The sequence below is a fragment of the Acanthochromis polyacanthus genome, chromosome 5 (genome assembly GCF_021347895.1).
Source record: "Acanthochromis polyacanthus isolate Apoly-LR-REF ecotype Palm Island chromosome 5, KAUST_Apoly_ChrSc, whole genome shotgun sequence".
Taxonomy (NCBI): Eukaryota; Metazoa; Chordata; class Actinopteri; family Pomacentridae; genus Acanthochromis; species Acanthochromis polyacanthus.
The window spans coordinates 13,666,693-13,687,738 of NC_067117.1; the positions used below are offsets into that span (position 1 = coordinate 13,666,693).

Consider the following 21,046-nt stretch of genomic DNA (forward strand, 5'->3'; position numbering starts at 1 on the left):
GTTCCAGATATTTACACATCCTATTCACTCTGATGTGAGGAACTGATGACACAGCCATCATGCAGCCATCACATCCACGTCCTCTTTGTTCTTTTAAAAAAGCAGACAGAAAAGCAGAAACACACCTGACTGTGACTTTGATGTGTGCTGACAGTGGAAGATATGATCTAGTGGCTAAATGTTCATTACCAAGTGAAACCAGGAGAATAATGAAAGAAACTTATCTGTCCAGGCAAATAACACTTCTTCTGGCTCAATCATGATCACAATATCTGGAGCTGTTTTGATTGAATAAACCATCCAATGAACCATTTGAGATACAACAACAGACACAAAACAAGCTGAATTATTTTCAGAAATGAGAATAAGACAAAATATTCACCAGCCTACGATGATGTGTTTTATGCCCAGTTAGTCCCATTGTGGTTTTATGGATGCAACCCCACAACAGACGTGAAAAAATTTTGCACTGATGATGCTGTATGTGACACAACTTAGTCCTATTTCTAAATTTGGATAAAGTTCACAGATTAACTCTGGGTTTGTAAGGTTCAAAATATGAGTACAATCACTGCTAATTAGAAAGACTACAGCTGAGGTCACTTCTTCAGCTTCAGGCTCATATTAGACTAATCAATTTAATAACATTCACGTGAAAAGTGTTATGTAATAAAAAGTTACGTTCAGTTTGTATCTGCACTTCATGGCAGGTACACTGTAGCTCTAGCCTTGTTCCTCTAAGTTGATGGTTACAGCTTCAGATTATTTTAGGAATCTGAATGATAAAAAGAAAACAAGATGCAATTCAGCCTGATTATTAGGCTGCTGTTGTTCAGCTTGCTCAGATCACAATAAGGTACAATTCACAGTGAGGGCGTTTGGTGGTTTATGGTACCTCTGAGACTTCAAACGTGAACATTTCTCCAGTTGATCATAACCACAGATCATGCCAGACGATGTAACCAAACCTTAATTCAAACTACAGTCAGTTGAGAGATGACTTGAGTCAGGAAACTACTCATTTATAGGTTGAAGGATTGAAACTATTGATAAATGGTGCCGTTTTTTGATTTAAATCTAAAACCATTACAACCAAGCAGGGAAACACAGGATATGACATGAAGAAATACAATTTTAAATACATCTACACTACACTACACGCAGTAACGTAGCTCCTCGTACTGACTGTGTATGTTACTTTTCTGCATATTCCTGACTAAGTCTGACAACTTTACCTCAGCGCTGATGATAATTACAATTGGGTGGAGACAAAATACTAATTATGCAGGTATTTGCTTGGCCATTGTTGGGTGGTGTTATGTTGATACAACATTTTTTAGTCTCTATAGTGCATTTTCAAGTTCACTTAAAAAAGTCATATTCAGTCCCTGCACCAGTTATCTTTCAAGTCCAGCACTGAAATGCTCGATTTTCACCCAATTTCTTGCTCCCAGCTGCCTGATCGTTGTAGAGTCTGGTTGTTAATCCCACCGGCTGGAATCTGTCAAAGAGACGGACAGAGAAACGGGAAATTACGCTTCATGTAATGCACCAACCTACTATGTCTGAACACAATTGCAGGAATTAGGGAAAAAGTACATGAAAATGTTTCGCTCAGCAACCTGTGTGAGTTTTTGCAGTGCAGCATATCCGTCTCTCGTCCCCAGCTGTAGATCGGGGACACACACACTCGACCGTTTGGTGCAGGGTGGGCGAGTCGTGTTGAACCGGGAAGTAGGAGGAGGTAGACGGTGGAAATTGGGGCTTTGAGGATGATCTGTGGAAGTGTCTGTCTCCCAGGTGACCCAGTAGCCTTTCAACCCTTCCTGATAGGCTTTCCACGTACGTGCAGCTCCTCTACCTCCTGTCGCTCCACGGGGCAGCTGAAGGTCAGTCAGGGCAGGCAGAGCTGCTGCAGTGAAAACATTGTGGAAATGAGGCAAAGACTTAAGTGAAGTAGATCCAGTGTCAATATGTAAGGAATGAATTCCAAAAGACGACTCCTAAAGTGGCAGCTTCTAAATGTCAACTTTTAAACAAAACAGAACAAATGCAGCGTTTTGAACTAAAAGATAACAAAAATACTTGGACGCTAAAAGACACAACTCATGCACAAATCCATTAAAATATCAGTGTGACAGCACCTTCCTGATGCACGCCCTCACAGACATGGCTCTTTCTTTCCGTCCACATGCAGAGCGCTAACTGTGACCAGTACTGAGTGTTTGGCTCCAGTCCGGTCAGTAGAGTAGAGTTTTTCTGGCTGTGTAAAGTCACAGTGTGGACACGTCCGCTTGGAATAGCTCCGTACTCACTGTGTATCTTTGCACCCGAGTCGGCTGGCAGGGGACCCAGCTGACACGGATCTGACGGGGGCCGGAATTCTGACAAGGAGACGACTGCCGGGCTTAAAACGTCTGGGGGAAGAAATGACACTAGTGAAATGATGACCGCCAGGATGAAGCTAATGCTGCGAACACACCACCTGTTTGAAACTAATTTCAAATGAAAAACACCCCTGTGTGCTGTAGCTGGCTGAGCAAGCTGTGTAAGTCAGGGGTTGTGTTATTACAAACTGTAAATCAGCACACAGGCGTCCTCATGTTGCAGTTAAAAGCTCCCCAAATGGCTTAAAACTGTGCTGAAGAAAATCAACAATCCTCTTGACAAGTGCTCAGCCTGTTGAATGAATGGGCGCCAGTTTTAGAACACTGGGAATCTGAATATTGACTATTCCATGAGTAAGATGGTGTGAAATAATCAAAAGCTGCTTGTCTGAATGGAACCTTCTGGTGAGCTGATTAAGTCGTCTACTTCTACCTAGTTCTTTGCCTATTTTTCTTTCTTTTAGAGCATTACAGGATTATAAAAACCCATCCCGTTATCTCCTTTAAAACCCCTTTGTATCTTCTTACCAGGAAGTGTGGTGAAGTTTACAGAGAGCGTGTTAAACAGCCCAAGGTTGGTCTCTGGGCGAAGAGAAGCTGTGTAGGTAGTTTCAGGCTGCAGGTTGGTCAGCTCTACCTTACTGGAGTCGCCTGATAAAGTGCGTCTGATCTCTCGGTCGGTTTTGGAGCTATACCAGAGCTCATAGTAACCGCTGTCTGCACTCAAAACAGGACGCCACTGCAGCACAGCACTGTGGGAAGTCAAGTGAACAACACGCAGCCGTTCTGCACGAATAATTTCTATGGATAACACAAAAAGAGGAGAGAGAGAGGGGAGATAATTTATCAGAAATGAAGGGAATAATTCTGTAATTGAAAACTGCTTTTAACGTCTAAAGATAATAGTTTCATATTTTCCATGGGGATTCTAAAATGCTAACCTCGTACTCCAAACACACACACATACTGATGATGGCCTCCTCAGGTCCTCTGTGATGATGTCGATGCTGTCCATGTCCACAGAGTACAGATGAGACTTCAGAGGAGGCGTCACGACACGCTGTAAGACCTGGAAGTTGCCATGTACTGTGGACACCACTAACACTGAAACCCCCTGCGCCTTCAGCTCTGACATCGGCTCGTCCACGTCTCCAGGCTGCACTCCATCAGTCAGCCACAGCAGGACCTTTGGCACATTGTCCTCTGTCTTTGTCAGGAGCCGCTGGGTCACTCTGAGAGCCGCCTCGGTGTTGGTGTCTCCCTGCAGCTGGACGACGCTCCGCAGGGCTTTCTGCAGACTTTCCTGACTGCTGTGGACGTCCAGGCTGAACTCCAGGTGAGGCTCGGTGCCCACCTGCAGCAGCGCCACTCTTACATGCCCACGTCCCAGTGAAAAGGGGCGAAGCAGCTCAGCGGCGAACAGCAACAGGCGTGAGAACTCATAGTTTGCTACACTTCCTGAAGAGTCCAGCAACAGAAGAATGTCCCCTTCACAGCAGTTCAACACTGCACAAAAGGAGGAAAAACAAAACGGTACTGTTAATATGAGGATTGAGGTATTGTTGTTTATCTGCCATTATGCAGCTTTCAAACCTGGAGTGACGGATTTTTTAAGCAGTAGAAAAAAGCTTCATATGTAAGACTCAATTACCAAATATTTACATTTATTAATTTAGTGGATGCTTTTAACCAGAGCTGGATGTATAAAATAAGCACGTTTGTACAAATCATCAGTTTTTTAATTACACATCCAACAAAAGAGAGTGACATTATCTTTCAGTTGGAGATGTACACCCCCTGTCAAAAGTTTTGAGACGGGTTCTAATTTATTTGAATGAGAAAGTGTCTCAAAATGTTCGACAGGAGGTGTATTTCTCTCTATCTGATAAATGTAAGTGCAATATTTGTTCTCCTTTAACTCTACTTTTGTCTTGCCCTATTTCCTGAAGAAAATATTTATTTTTTTGGCTGCTAAATGTTCCATTATTATTAGCAGCTACTTGCTAACTGCGTCCATTTACTGCATCTTGAAACATCACCCGTGACAGCAGTGAGAGAAACCAAATTAGTAAAGCTGCATATTGTAAAAAAACAAACTATGAACTGAAAGACAGTGAAAATCCCCATACAAATAAGTCAGTTTTTATAGAGGTGGCTGATTACTCATAATGTTTATTGACTGTTTAAATTACTCAAAGCCAAATAGTAACACCATGCAGGAGTATTGACTCATATACAATATAAAAATCTCTTTTTGCAACCCTGAATTGATTGAAATCTGGAACAGACTCAGGACACTCACCTAGTTGAGAAATCCAGCCTATAGTTTCTTTCTTTTGGCTGCAGGAGTCAGTTTTGCAATGTTCAGCTGTTTGCATTGCATGTTTTCAGAGCTCTTTAAAGTAGGTTTCATCCCTACAGTCTGTAAGAGTCTTTATAAGAGCTTCAACTAAATCCACAGCTGAACCTAAACCAAACATTCTTTAAGTAAAGCATTTACAAAGAGATTAGCAGGTGTTTTTATCTGGTTTTGACACTTTTCAGTGACCCATTTTTTTAATTGAACAAAATGAGAGTAAACATGTTGTGGTTGGTCAGAACTGCTTGGTTGAATAAGGGGGTGGTTTCCCTGCTAAAATGCGTCTGTATGGTAGCGAGATGGTTCTGGAAAAAAAAAAAAACCCAATCATACCAGAAGAATAGTCATTACTGGATGTAACTCTAGTTCTATGAGTATGTTTGTAGCCCTATAACGGGCTTTACCGTTGATTGTGAGGTGGTTGCAGACATGCATGACAGTAATTCCTAAAATAGGCAACACATTTTGCCTTTAAATATATCAATAAACTGACAGTGGGTAATATAGCATGCCATTCTAGTGGCTCTGCACAGCACCGTTTTCGACTTAGTGTTAATGGAATGAATACGATACTTTTACCATCAGTTGTTTATTAGCTTAAAACAGGAAGTACAGATGAAACTGATGGGAATTTCTTCATGCAGTAAAGTAGTGAATACATTTAAAGTTTGACTTGATGGTGGCACCAACTTATTACAATTCATTCTAAGGGACACAAATGCACCAAATTTCAATCCAATCCATCCCATAGTTATTAAGTTATTTCAGTCTTGATGAAAGTGGTCCAGAACCACTCCGTCAGTCTGTTTATTGACTATCGCAGCTTCAAAATAATTTCAGCATCCTTCCTTCAAGACATCAAATTAAGGCATTTTTTCAATAACCGGTTAATATGGAATTTTCATAAAACATGGTAACTTATTAGGTGTCCACTCTACATCCTTGAAGACTTTTGACAGTGATGGATCATGTCATCGTTACCATATTAATATCATAGTCATATAAAAAAGCAACACTGATTTAAAGTAGATCAGGCAAGGTTGATCTTATTATTGTCACAGGCGCTGTTACCGTCCTTGGGGAAGGATTAAGATAAAGAACGACAGGCAATAACAGGTATAGGAGGTGTCTTGTTTCATGCATAACTGAGAACAATATGCTGTGCTGCTCCGACTGTATCAACACGTCAGGAAATATTGCTCTGAGAATGCTCTAAATGGAGCTAAGGGAGAGGATTTATGATAGCGAGCAACCAGGAGAATTGGTCACAGAAGTCGATTTATCACACGAAACCGGCAGGGGTTTACACTGTAGATAAATCAGTAGGAAAAAGAGCAGAGCACTGCAGGGAGAAAATGAAATGAGAGCGCACATCCTATTTCTTTGGGATCTCTCTGCTTGGATGAACATATACTGGTTTCTCCATCTCGCACGTCATCATTTCTGAGAAGCAATTCTGCTCCATTTTGTGATCAGAAAGTCATCTTACTGGAATAATTTTAATGAAACAAATCAATCCTGCCTTCAAGCGCCATCGAAAAAAGATCTGTTACCTGCTCCACTTGGAAACCTGCAGTTTCAGGAGGAAGAGTTGATAAAATATTGGTTTTACACTATTACCTATTACAAATAACCAACAGACTGATTAGTCTATTAGTCTATCGGAACAAATTATTCCAATGTATGTTGGAATAATTTGTACAGAAGAACAGAATAAATGTACATCTCTCACAAGAAGGCATTCAACACAAAGCATTCCTAATTGGACCTACACAATGCACACAACTGCGTTATTATCTTCTTCCATGTCATTCACACTTCTCTCTCTTGCATTTTCAGCTCTACTGAAGAACACACAGCCATTAATTTACTGGAGTAATGGGGCATAATCATTAAACTTTTATAGGGAGGCAGAGAATAAAGTAGCAGGAAAATAAACAGGCCTATAGTAGATGAGCAAAATCAGGCAAAGAGGCGTCAGACAGCACCCTAATGAAACACTGGTAATGTAGAGATAACAAGAAGAGATGCTTCAACCAAGTGAAACATCTGCAGGAATTTATACATACACATGGTGGCAGAGAGGGAAACAACACGGAAAGATGAGGGGAGTTGGTTGGACTGGAGTTGTTGATGGAGACTGTTCTACCTTTGCATTCCTCAGAAGAAAAGCGCATGTGAATGAGAGAAGCGTATGTGAGCGAGATTTGTGCACGTCATCTGCCACTTAATTGGCTTCAAGCTGTGCCAAGGCCATATGCCACGCTGCAGTGCAGGACAGATGAATGAAAAATATGTTAATGCTTCCTGTGAAGATTACAGACAGCGCCATCAACATGCGCTGACATCAAACACGCAGATGGTCGACGATCCAATCCAAGTTAAATCAGAATAAATGAAGGCGACTTCTGAACTCTTGATAATCTAAAACATTTTACACATTAACTGTACGCTGCTCTGCTTCCTTTTAAACGTTTACAGGTTTTCCAGCAGAAAACAGAGGCCGCAGATTAATTAAAAATTCCATACATTCCATGTGGGTTCAGCAGGGATCTCTAACACAGATAATAAGTTTAACTATTTACTTTTAATTAGCTGTGGTCAACTGTTCTCTATGTCAAAGTCATCGTTAACCCTTGAAACCCCAAGCAGTTTGTAGGCATTTCTTTGTAGCTCCTGTAACATTTTTCCTCACTGTGGACTCATTTTTAACAGCAACATAAAGTCATAAAGAGAAAACTCAAAAATGTTTCTGGTCCTGTACAGCACAGTTAAAATGACATAAATCATAAAGAAACAAAAGCTGGATTTTTTTTCATTATTTATTTTTTAAAAAACACCTGGAATCAACATGTAGAGCATTTTCCCAACTATCCACAGCTGTCACTAACGCTGCTACTATATGCTAAAGATATTTTACTAATTACATTTTGAATTTGTCTCCATCTGTTCTCTGTAAACACAGCCTGCAGTTCATCAAAAAAACTTCCTACATCTTTGTCATGTCACTTTTGGTTACAGTTGAGTCACTAATGGCTTCTCGGTTGTGCGGTTTTTAACAAATTCTGATTAGTGCAAATGGTTTAACTTTAGAAGAATCTTAAATGGCACATAGAATACAGAGAGTTTAATGAAACATCAAAACTTTTAGCTCAGACAGGAACATCAAGTCCTACATAACATGAATTTCAAACTCACTGGCGGGTTTTGGGATTAAGCAAGTTAAGAACGAAGCTTCTGTTGGCCTTTACATCGAGAGCAAATGTACATGAACAGCATCAGTTTAACTGCATTACTTAGGGAAAAGCTAAATATACTCAATTTTAGTTTTTTAAATGGTAAATGGTTGTATTTATATAGTGCTTTTACATGATGATATGTCACATTTACCCATTCACACACTGATGGTGGGAGCTGCCATGCAAGGTGCTAACCACAACCCATCAGGAGCAATTAGGGGTTAGGTGTCTTGCTCAGGGACACCTCGACATTAGCTCGACGGGCCGAGGATCGAACCGGCAACCTTGCAGTTACAAGACGGCCACTCTACCCACTGAGCCATGCCGCCCCCAAAAAGTGCCCAAATGCCCGTACAGGGGTCCTGAGGAAAATCTAAGCTCTCCCTTTCAACAGTGGAGGGCAGCATTACGCATTCTATCGTACAGCCTGCCGGAATTAAAAATACATACTTTTAAAAAGAAAAGCTTTAAGAGCTGCTTCTTGTTGAGGTTTTAAGGACAAATTCAGGCCGTGCAAAACAGAGGAAAGCGCACGAGAGAAACCTCGCTCTGTTGCGGTCGCCAACTCGGCCCTGAAGATGACGCATCGTTAACTCCCGCCTCTGGTGCTCTGATTGGTTCGGTCTGATCTGCTCGGAGCTTGAAAACCTGTCAAAATGTGTCAGTGGAGGAGGGCTAGACCGTATTCCCGTATATCCCTTATAACGGGAATACAGTCTAGCTAAGCTAGGCTAAGGCTAACTACCTGCTGCCTGAAGTTTCATATTTCATGATCTGAAGCCTTTTGCATAGATTCTCAAACACATGAATAAGCATATTTTAAGAAAATGTGGAATTCTTGTTTCAAGACCTCTTGGTTCTGTTTCGTTCTTTAAAAATACTGGGTGAAAATCAAGTTGTTTTTTTTCCATTGTTAATATAGATATATTTTCTTTTTCATATGCTTGAAGACACATCATGAGTGAAATATGAAGTCAGTTGATGAGCAATTCCACTTTGAAACTGAAGTCGTCCTAAAAACACAGATTCACACTCTGTGGGGTTTCATATGTAACAAGCTGAAGCAACCAATCCTGTCATCTTGCAGGATGGAATTTTCTGTATCTTTACAATTAGCTGATGGATAGAATATTTACCAGCATTGACAATTAGTCCAATATTATAGCTTTCCACTGTGTAGTATGGAATAGTTTTGCAGTTTTGAGTCACAGGTGAGCTGCTGTGGTTCACAGATCTGTAGATTCTAGAAGAAGCAACATTGTACAGTTACATCTCTGCCATTTTATGCAAGGCAGAGATTCTTTTCATGACAGAAATATTCCAAATATGAAACTCTGATGCACAGATTAGTCTTTAGGTGTTAAATCATTGACCAGAGAGGGACTTTAAACCCATCATGACTACATGACTAATTCGCTGTGTGCAAATTGTGTACTTGTACCACTATCTTTAGTTTCATATTTCTCACCTAATTATTAATTTCCTGTTTTTGATCAACCTGTTGGATGCCTTCTCTGGTCTAAATTCAGACTTGCTTGGTGGAGGTCATTGGCAGCAGACAACCTCGATCTAGAAGCTTCTAAAGCACAGCAGAAAGGAAACACACCTGCTGGCTCGAAACCATGTCGAAGCACAACAAGTTGTTCTGTGTTTAAAGGGGGAACTTCATCCTCTTTATAATTAAAGGTCAGACACTTGATGCCTTTCAAGGCTCTGCAGGAGCATCTTTCAATGTAAGAAAACAGCACAGGGACTGTAACGGATTACTGAGGGAGCTTGGTAGAACAGGGTGAGGAGCAGGCACTGGGATGCTGTCAGCTGTGTTATATAAAATGTAGATCCTGATCCAGAGCTTTTACAACTTTAAGAGTTGGAATATGTCAACCTCTGCTGCAACAGTTTTGACATTTTCTTCTGTCCCCCAGCTGCCATGGCCTCAAAGGCAATAATAAAATGCTGGACATTACAGCTGCACTTAAATGCAGCTGATATGTTTTAGAGCAAACCAGAGCTGAGGGACACACTGTTTACTTCCATATTTTTCTTAAAACTGGTCCAGGCCCAATTTGGCAGTAGTATCAAGTGGTGTCATAATATGGAAAGTATGACATTTTCCATAGCTTGTCACATTTAATACACTTTAATAGTTTGTTCCATAAGAAGTAACAATAACAACTTCAGTCCAGTTACAGCTGCCTTCACAGTTTTTTCCAAATTAAACATCTGAAAAAAAAACTGAGATCAGCTGCACCTGTGAAAGAAGTATTCAGATTCTTTAAGTTTAAAAATACTTCATTACAAGTAACTGGTCTGCATTTGAACTCTTCTTTGTGTAAAAAGTGGTATCAGCAGCTACACTTCGACTATGGTGTTTTTCTGCATAAATTATGCAGAAAATTAGCTATTATAATACATAGAAATGTAAGATTGCATTTATATGTAGGTGATTTTTAATCTTGTAGTTTTAATTATTTTTGTTTTTAGTTGGGTCCTTTGATATATTACACTGTGTCATATTCTCTCTCACATGTGAAGTGGAAACGTGAAACTTCATGTAGAAGCTCTAGTGAGATACAGTTCTTCAGTAAACGTGCTGTAGAGGTGTCATCCAGTAAGAAGGAATAAAGCATCTGTTTCTTCACAGTGACATTTCCTACTGCAGCCTGGATCACTATGTACAGACATTATGATTACTGCAGCTAATAGCATCATCAGCATAAAAAGGCACACCCTTTACAACCTCCTGAATTAAAAGTAATGAAGCACTCTTATGCAATAAACCACCAAACATCAGCTACCTGGGAGAACAGCTTGCTCACCACGGGCTGCATGTTGAAACGACCCCTGGCCTGTTCCTACTTCAATGACTGTAAAACCAACTAACAAATCCCTCATCAACAGCAGCGTTCTTTGAATACCTGCTCTTTGTCAGGAAGAAAAATCTCCTTGTTCCTGATGTTTTATCTTTTAGACCAGACTCCATTCAAAAACTCACAATTTTCTAATCTGAATACTGCAGAATGAGTTCGCGATATTTTCACTTGTGTATTATATTTTTGTGCTCTTTAGGTCTTATTCGGCTCCTTATCTTCTCGCCTTCTGTTTCTTATCTGTGCTGTAGCACAAGTTATCAACTCACCTGCAGCAGGTACAGAAATTTGCATGCAACTCCGCTGCAGCGTCGCCCAGAGAAAAACGCAGCGAAGTAAAAAGCTCTTCATCCTTCCCAGGCAGCATTAAAAAACCACCAGTTTGACTAGAAACGGGCCGGGCAGGTGAAATAAACCACACCGGATCGTGGCACACAGGTTCCCATCGCTCAGCTCACAAATTGTGCAGTTTTTTCTCGGCTGAGGTTCACTCGTCTGGTAACTTTACTTGAGCCAACACCTGCGTCATGCGCCCTCATCCAGCACGGCGCTATTGACACGGTGCACTTATTTCCTTTAAGGAATCCTAACTTCTCACCCACTTGTCTAAACGGATTCACGACTGCACAGTTTACTTTCTAGTCTGGATTACTCCTCCTCCAGCTGCAGATCCAGGAAATAAAGTCATGGTCAGGTTTTTTTTTTTTTTAATGAACTTTGATTTATCCTTAAAGACAGATGTTCTCTAATGCCTGCGTGCCTCCACTTGCACTGTAATTTCTCCAATCGAGAGGTCATCACATTTATTTCTATAAGCACATAGACCATATAGCAATAACGTAAAAGTCAGTGTGTGTCCTATGGAACCCAACAAACTCTCATCATATCTGTGCCTGCAAGAAAGAATGATCTCATTTGTTTTCCCTGCACATTTTATCTGCTGGAGGATTTGATTTCCATTTTCTGTGGGAGCACCCTTGAACTTGAAGCCCCCTCCCCAAACTGACCCCCAAAACTAAAACCCCACTTTGGGAGACAGACATACAGTAATACACCCATCTGGATTAAGGAGCAGCAAAGAAAGCCATTCAGCTGGTCCATTAGGCAGGATTACAGTAAATACCACAGCTGACACTTAGCAGAAAGATAACTTGGATCGAGTACAGGCCATTCAGACTTATTATTACTGCACAATAGGACCCATGTTTCTCTCTCTCTCATTCTGTGTGTGTGTGACAGAGACCAGATAAAGATAAAAGGCTTAATAAATGGACGCCACTGACTGAAAGCTGCCTCTTGAGATGAGAGTGCCCTGCATGAGCCCGCTGCCAAGATGAAGCTTCAGTTACTGCAGTTTAAATAATGTGGATAATCAGAGTTGGTGAATTCAGGCTGTAATTCATTTTCAGATGGTGACAGATGGGAGAGAGATTGTGTTTTAAAGAGGGCATAGTTTGATTCTGCCTTTTGTGATGCAAAATGTTTTTTCTTACTGGTATCTCTTAACAGTGGGCAGTGCAGGTGAAGAAATTTAGGCCTGTTCACATATGTAAAAAGAATGTCTGCATGTTAATGGTTTGTTACCTTATGATATTGGGAGCATTTTGTAACTTGTATCTTGAAAGAATCGCTTGACATTTTTGGAAATACCTGCATTTACTTTCTTGCTGAGAGTCTGATGGGAAGCTTGACACAACTCTGAGGTCTGTTTATGAAATATGAAGCTGCTGCCAGATGCAGATTAACTCAGCTTAGAACAAAGACAGTAAACAGGGAGAAACAGCGTCCCTGACTTAGTCCAGAAATAGTCTTGTACATGACTCTCCTTAAATTGTATTGCACTTTTGTACAGATTAAAGAACACAACTGATATACAGAGATATGTTAAGAAGTGATCCAAAACCAGTACATTGTTTTCACTGAATGCTTCCTCACGTTCTGCCAGCTGTCCATTCTGTGTGTGGTGAAGAAATACCACACCACAGACCAGAGACATTTAAACAAATAAATGTAGCATTGATGTTATCCATTGGTTTGTGTTCTATGGTTCTGAAGATTCAGAAAATCTTGTTCTTTAAAACTGAATGTGATGAGCTAGGAGTGGATCTGACTAAGAACTAAAAAAAAAGGACACCTGGCGCACCAATCACAAGGTAGCTGTTTGTTAGCTGTTATTGTCTATTTTACTCTAAATGGAACCATAATGTGCAGACTGAGCATCATTTTGTATTGAAGTAGATGTGAAACCAGTGGTTGAGACCATCAGTGAATGTGAAAAAGCCTCACTGAAGTAATAAATTAAGGGAAAAGTAGGGTCATTTTCTCTTAAACTTCTATACAATTTTTGCAACCAGAGAAGTCACCCCCTGTTGGCTGTTAGACATAATGCAAGTTTAAGGGTTAGGGTTAGTTTACCTACCCACCTATTAACCTAACACCATGTTGGCTTTGCTTTTCAGACCCAAAGGTCTGCTTCTATCTTTTATCTATGGTCTAAAATTACACAGTGCTGGCTCTGTAAATGTAAAACAAAATGTGTATTCTTGTGCATATTTACACATGTGGGAAAGAGAGCAGTGGGAGTGATAAGTGTGCTAAATCTGCCACATGTTAACTATTTTTATATGCTAACTATCTAAACATCAATGATCTTTCACTAGAGCCACAGACTGCACCTTTAATTAATGGCTAAAAAATGTCTAATTATTCTTATCATGTTCTGTTGAGATTTTGTCATAAGTTACTGTTTTCTAAAATATCTTTGGTTCTCCTCCTCACACATTTCACGTTTAACATCTGTGCAAGGCCACGACGTATGAAGCTCTAAATCCAGCTTTGCTCAACGTCCCTGAAGCCACCAGACTCTCTAATTAAACTGAACAATTACACATCCACACACACAATCATGCACAGGCTTGCAGTGCCTTAATTTGAAAATAATATCTAATGTGCCGTTGGACATCAATCTGACGTTTTGGTTTCCTTAAGAATTTTCTAATATTTTTAGCTATTTTCAGTCTGGTGTCATAGATTTTTCATATTAAAACCTGAGCTTTTTGTTTAGTGGAAGAAAACTTCAAACTACATTTATCCAGATCTGAAGTTTTTTGTTTTATACATATGTTTCATGTTTCAGATAAAGCAAATATGATCAAGATACAGCCTTCTGTTCCTAATGTTAGCAGCATGACACTCAATCAATTAGCAGGTCCATGTCTCAGGTCCACATTCAGATATCTACCAGACAGACTGCAAAGACATTATTAGAAACATTTGTGCTTCCCTCATCTAAATTTCAGTCTGTCTAATATTTACATTTTTTGACAAAATACCTGGAAAACTACTGACACTCCCACTGTATACTTTGCAATTAGAAGTGGAGAATAATAACTAAGTCTGTAACATTTTCTCAAGCACTGTGGTAGAAGGAAGGAAATCATTTTTCTTTTTATTCCACTACATTGTTTGAGTTATTACTTGTGGTTACTGCACTAACTGCATTGTAAATTTTGATTATTTTGGCACAATACTGTATTTTATCCATAAGTAACAAGAATATTATGATATATGTCTAACATATATGTCCAATATCTCGTAATAGAGCAACTTATGGTCACCGAATGCTAACAAGCACGGGACCAAAATGAAATGTGTTGTTAAGTAATATTATTACTTATTATTGATTTCTCTGGGTTTGAGCATTTGCACTATCACTTAATTTCAAAGGATTTAAAATTGCATGACGTCTTGAAACATTTCTAAGGTGATAAATATTCTGTCTAACAGACAATCCAAAATAAATACTTTAGAAAGTCCATATTGCAAACACAGGTTCAAAAAGGAAACTTTGTGCAATAAAAGTGGGCACACCTGTTATCTGTGACACTAAAGTTAGAAAACCTGTGATCACAGAACACTTGTGAGTTCCAATTAGACCAACTGCATCATGACTCCACATGGAGAAAAAAAATTGGCAACTATAAAAGTTCACTTGAAACACAGTTTAGCAGCAATCAGGAAGTAGCATTAGTAACACTAATCATGGCCATAGTGGTTGTCTTGCTAAAATGACAGAAACTACTTGTACAATCAAGCTCTGATAAACAAGCAGATAGGTGCTTCCAATTGGCACAGTGGTTATTACTGGAAATCAGAGTTTCTTTTACAGCTCAGACAGACAGGTGTAAAAGACCGTCAGCATTAGCCTCTGGTATCCATAAAAACACCTTTGTTTGAAAGATGACACTTTGCTAAGGAATATTTAAAAATTAGACACCAGATGAATATTGGGACTTTTTTTTTTTTTGGCTTGATGAGACCAGAGTAAATTTGTTCAGCCAACTTTCTAGCAAGTTTGGCATCAGTCTGTTCAGACTGAATGCATCGTCCAGACAGTGAAGCACAGAGGTGGGAGTCTAATGATATGGGGCTGCATGAATGTAAAATGTGTTGATGAGAATGCATGCACAGATGGCACCATGAATGCATGTTGACATACTAAAATACTGACTGACAAGATGACTCCCAGTCTGCAGAGGCTTGGCAGAAGACTATATTCCAGCATGATAATGATCCAAAGCATGCTGCCAAAGTCATGCAAGAATGAAGAAGAAAAAAGTGAGAACTATGATCTGGCCAAGCATGTTGACTGAGCTGAATCCATTAGAAGACCTTTGGAGTATTTTATAGAGAGAGGCAGAGCAAAACAAGCCCTGTAGCTAATAGCTGCTGAAAACACAGAAGAATGACAGAACATCTCTCTAGAAATATGTGTAACACCAGTATCCTTCATGCTGAGGGGGTTTAGTCTGTCGTCCAAAATAAAGGTAGACATGCAAAGTACTGAAAAAAAAAAGATATGAATCTCAGTGATGACTTCTGTTGCACTGGGTTACTACTGTGGGCCCTGTTTGGTCATATAGTAAATTTAAACTGCCATTATTTAATTTTACATAAGAGCAAAAGCAATACTGACTAACTTAGAGATAATGCAGTTATTGAATAATTTGATATTTAAGTGATGTTCTGTGATGTCTTCAAGTAAAGGTCTGAGTTCCATCTCTGGTGCTTTCAGAGCAAAGTAGCAAATATTAGGCAGCTACTACACTAAGATGGTAATCATGGTGAACACACCTGCAAAATATTAGCATGCTGCACAGTCAGATTCATATGTGTTATTTTGCAGTTTTTCCAGTTCCGCATTAAACTATAATGTCTAACCGGAGACCATAATTCTGCTTTGCATTTGTTTAAAGGGATGCATGAATCCTCATCATCTTTTTACTGGTACAACCTAAACTGTAGTATTTAGAGTAATGTTTTCTTGCTTTAATTTGAAATTTATTAAGTTTTGTTTTTATAATTAAGCACATAATTTGTGAGAAATTACTTCCTGCTGCAGCTCTCCAGCTCAAGTGTGCCTGTGTATTTATTCGTGCTCCTAACTCAATTAATTTATAAGAAAGCTGTGCAAGTAGAATTCTAAATTCCATCTGTGCATGCACCATTAAGATATATTTGATTAACAAACTACCAGCATTGTATTCTCAGTGTAAAAGCATCAGAGGCTTGTTGTGAACAAGGCAGGAAGATGTTCTACTAAACAGTCATTTTATTAACGCCGTGTTGATGAGTCCTGTCTGTGATGAAGTGTCCTGCTGATTAACTTCAGATTCATGTGCTCGCTGCCTCTGCTGCACAATTAACAGGAGTTCTTTATCACAGAGGCACAGCGATCCAATAATATTGACCACATTGGACGGGCATTACACAGTTACCAATTTCCCTTTAAGTCTGAAGGTTTTCATTAAGAATGCGCTCCTTAAAAAGCTCAGTGAACATCGGAGGTTTTTAAACTCATCGTTGGTGGCAGAAAAAGCCCTGAAGGAACCTTTGAACCAAAAAGTCTCCCTTGTAAAAATGTCATAATGCACTGAACACTTACTGGTATTGATTAGAAGGCTTTGAGTCAGAGGACAGATTAATAAGAACGGAGTCTTCCTTTCTCCTGTCTCCTTACTGATCTAATGTCTGCTGCATGTTCAGGCCTGTAACATCCTCCAACACTCCCTGTGAGACAGAAACTTGGAATTTCCCATGAAGAAGAGTTTTCAACTCTCTCTTTATATTTGCATGGACAAACATGTACATGAGCACAACATGTGTGTGTGTTCGTGAGTCTGGGTTCTGTGTGGCTGTTTTTGACTGAATAGCCGAGGGGTGAAGTTCTGTGAGGTTTTTATGAATTTTCCAAGTTGAGAATATTTTACAAGCATCCATTCTGTATTGCTAATTATTACAGACAGACCTGTCACTCATCTTCTTCTCCAGAGTCATGACTCATGTGAACATATGAGAACACACATTAGTATTGCTTTTTAATAATGCACTAAAAGGAACAACATGCAAGCTTTGAAAAATTGTAATTGTTGTTTCAACTTCAAACACCACCAGATCTAATTTTGATTGAACAGTGGATGCTGTTCAAACTCTATTTCTTTGCTTGGACTTGTGAGTTTATTGAGAACTTTAGTTGTTTGAGCCGTATTTCAGCTTATTATCGTGGTCTGTTTACTTTGTTAATGTAATACGGTTAGTAAATCAAAGTCCTTTGGTGATTCATTCCACTGGAAAAGTCCGGTCATTTGTTAAACGAAAGTAAACAAAAGTTTTATATTTAAAAGCTTTATCCAGGAAAATAATCCCCTCCTCCCTTAAAGTGGTTTAGATGTAACTCTACACCTTTGCTGCCATTGGAATATGTGGATCTGTGAAGTCTCGGCCTCCACCTAACCATCCATCACTCTGCAGCTCAAGCGCAACAGCTCACCTACGACTCTATTCAAACACTGTAAAATGACTCAACACTTTACAATGTTTGAATCAAAAACTGATTCTGCGGAAGAATAATGCCACAGAAAGCCCTGGAAGCTGTTATGGATGAAACACCCAGAAGTCTGATTCTGTGTTTGTGAGACTGAGTGATTGATACTGTGCGGCTTCAAGGCGAAAGTGTGCAATCATGGCGTTGATTGCTTATTTCACTCATGATGTGTTTTCCAGCATATAAAAACCACCATATGGACATGTTGGCAAGGTAAAAAACACCAACACCATCAGTAAAGTCATCATCATGGTTAGCATTGCTTTCATTATTACTGTATGCACATAAATTGCTGTGAGGTAATTCAACATGTGTTAATGAGACACAGAAAGTCTTCATCATGTGAGTTTCCTCATACTATAAACTACAATTACCACTTCACAGTTCAATGCCTCCACCTTGCAGCTGCTTTGCCTTGAAGTTTACATCCATCTCTGCCCAGACTTGGTCTTTGGGTGTCATCACTTCATCGTTTTATCCTTCTACACATTTGCGTGAAGTTTAATGAATTCTTGAATTAAGGCCAAAATGTGTTTGGAGAGTCATACTGACTTTTGACCATCAAAAACTGAAGAAATTCTGTAAAAGTGAGAAATTCTGGTCACAATAAAACAAGTTCATCCTCAGCGGCTGTCAGCAAAAAAATGAAACAGACAGTGCAGGCTGGAAAGTCGACTAATTCGTTTTTGGTTGATTTTGTTGGTAAAAAACAGAATTTAATTAGTTGACATCTAATTCGTTCAGCTGATTATTTCATAAAAAATTTTTATGTTTGTAAGTCGGATAATTGAAGATGATTAAAAAATGTTCACATTAGGTTAATAAATTTTTTTTTTTTGAAAAAAGATTTCACAGAATTTCTGTATTATTTCTAACCCAAGCTACATACTGATCATCCAGGTGTACTATTTTAGTGTTTAATACACAAAAACATAAACATACTTTACTTTTTTGTGCTACCAAGAAATATTTAATCTTTCTCACATAGATTCTTACAGTTCTTTTTTCTTTTCTTTTTAGACATTTTACATTTTAACTTTTATTTACTTCGATTAAATTAAATTGTGAGTGCATGTGTGTCAGAAAGTTGTGACAGAATACACTCCCCAGTTTCAGTTTCGGCTCTATCAGGCGAGGAAGAAGTGACACTCTTCAGTTCAGAGAGCACTGACCTTCAGCTGCCTCATAAAACACTCAGAAGAACGTCGTGTATGCAGTTTTGGCTGCATGTGAAGACTGAAGGCAATCTGCCAATCAGTTACTCTGACAAAGTTCTCTGGTCGATGGGACTGAAAGAGATGATGGCAGGGTTTTGATTCGAGCACCATTCAGCTAATGGAGCAGCTGAAGTCATGTAATTAACTTTAACATCTGCCAGTCACATTTGTAATCAGATAACAGTACTGAAAAGGTCATTATGAAGAAAGATGCAGGACTTTTGGGAGAGGATACAGGAAACAGAGTTGGGGAGTGAAAGCTGTACTGTAAGAGAGACAACTGGGGGAGAAAACAGAGAAGCAGAGGTTGAAGCTGAAGCGAGGCCAACGCTAAGCAGCTCTCATCTGATGCAAGACCTGGAAAACAATCCTGGAAAATGCAGCAGAGGAGAGCAAACGCTGTAGAGAAAATATTTCTGAATGCAGGAAAATGTCACGTTGCTTCACAACATTCGATAAGAAGTTTGCTGACAGTGAATATGATTATACTGATGTAGTGTTAAATGTATTCAATGATACATTCCTTTTATAGTTTAGCGGTAAGATTAAGATTGAGTCAGTTACACGTACTGAATATCAACTTTGTTAAAATTGCAGAAAATGTGCAATGTTGTTTGGATCCAGAGGAGTCATGTAGGTGTTATGAAACACTGAGGCACACTTTCTTTAGCAATGGGAAAAGTTCTGCAATCTGAGCCAGGTTTCCAGCAAAACTTAGGTCCAATTTAAATGACATTTGCACACAATGTGTTGTTGTTGTTGTTGTTGTTGTTTTGGCCAGCAACAAATTTGAACCTCCCTAATCTATCTAAGCTGGTCAGGAGGGCCGGTTCTGCGCTGGACTCTTCCTTGGACTCCATAGAGGAGGTGGGTGAGAGGAGGATGTTGGCAAAGCTCACATCCATCATGGACAATCCCTCTCACCCACTGCATGACACTGTGGAGTGTTTAAGTAGCTTCTTCAGCAGCAGACTGAGACACCCACCCTGCAAGAAGGAGCGCTATCGCAAGTCATTCATTTCATCTGCTATAAGACTTTATAACATCAGCATCACTGGCTGATGTTAACATAAAACTGGACTCTATCACATCATCCTTTACCACATGATCTGCACAGTTCTTGCACCATTTGAATTTTTCTTGTACTTTACATCATTCCATAACCCAGAGGAAAATTTTACTGCTCAAAGCTTGCTCTTCTACAGCTCAGGAGACAAATTTGAGATTCTCATGTCAGCCTCATTTTAGTTTCTATTTTGTCTAAAGGTTTCTCATACCTTTCTCCTGAAATTCACTAGGAGAAATAGGTGAGACAGGATAATTAGAGGGAGTCATACTTGAGACTTGTGGGAGATACCTTGCTAATCTCAATACAGTGTTTTTAATGGCTCCTTTATTTCTCCTCTGGAAAAGAAAATGAACAATAGTGGAGCTCCTACAGAGCAATATGTGAGACTCACTCACTCCTCCACATGAGCACAACAGACTTGGAATCAAACCACAACCTTCTGGGTGTGAGACAGCCACTCTACCCACTGAGCTATGCCACCCTATGCATATATTAATCAGCACACACACACCTTACAAATGCTGCAACAAATAAGAAGTTGCCAGGATCAATGGCGATTTTAGGGGGTGGCCTGGGGTGGCCGGGGCCACCCCTGAAATCTCATTGGCCACCCCTGCGGCCACCCCAGATCTGATAGGTAGTTGGTCACATGGGCGTAACGGACACGGGGTACGCATGGGACATGTCCCCCGCACTTTCCACATCTGTCCCCTCTGTCCCCCCGCACTTTTTTCAGCCGTTACAACAGCTACACCCGTTATTAGCATCCAGTAACGTGTTTTCCCGAGCCGTCTTTGAATGCACCATGAGCGCATGCTAACGCAGGTGTTCCACAGGAGACGTGCTGCTGTGCTGAGCAGTGCTGAACGTGCGTCTGGAGTAATGTTTAGCAAAGCAGCCAGAGCCAGCAAGAAGCAAAAAACTTTACACAGTTCTTTCCAAACAAACCGTGTAAGTTGTGTGACCTTGTTGGATGCAAACAATGTTAGACTTGTTAGCTAAATGATGACAAGGTAAAACGT

At 39.8% G+C, this 21,046-nt stretch overlaps 2 protein-coding genes across 2 annotated transcripts; both read right to left on the reverse strand.

The window, feature by feature from the left end:
• Positions 1-2,114: 2,114 nt before the first annotated feature.
• LOC110951059 (von Willebrand factor A domain-containing protein 1) lies at positions 2,115-3,264 on the reverse strand (the record flags this gene model as incomplete). The annotated part of the gene is given in 6 exon segments (XM_051948681.1): positions 2,115-2,182; positions 2,185-2,214; positions 2,217-2,315; positions 2,318-2,381; positions 2,383-2,417; positions 2,916-3,264. Coding segments are annotated over 6 exon segments (630 nt in total), but the record flags the coding sequence as incomplete, so codon positions are not given.
• On the reverse strand, positions 3,197-11,514 carry LOC127533907 (von Willebrand factor A domain-containing protein 1-like). The gene is made up of 2 exons (XM_051947852.1): positions 11,125-11,514; positions 3,197-3,893 (listed from the first exon to the last, which is right to left on the reverse strand). The coding sequence occupies exons 1-2, from the start codon at positions 11,204-11,206 to the stop codon at positions 3,316-3,318; spliced, it is 660 nt and encodes a 219-aa protein (XP_051803812.1). The 5' UTR covers positions 11,207-11,514; the 3' UTR covers positions 3,197-3,315.
• Positions 11,515-21,046: the final 9,532 nt, after the last annotated feature.

Coding starts and splice junctions, on each gene's coding strand:
- LOC127533907 (XM_051947852.1), bottom strand. CDS start 11,206: ATGAAGAGCTTTTTACTTCGCTGCGTTTTTCTCTGGGCGACGCTGCAG. Junction 3,894..11,124: donor AATTTCTGTACCTGCTGCAG/GTGAGTTGATAA, acceptor CCTTTTGTGCAG/TGTTGAACTGCTGTGAAGGG.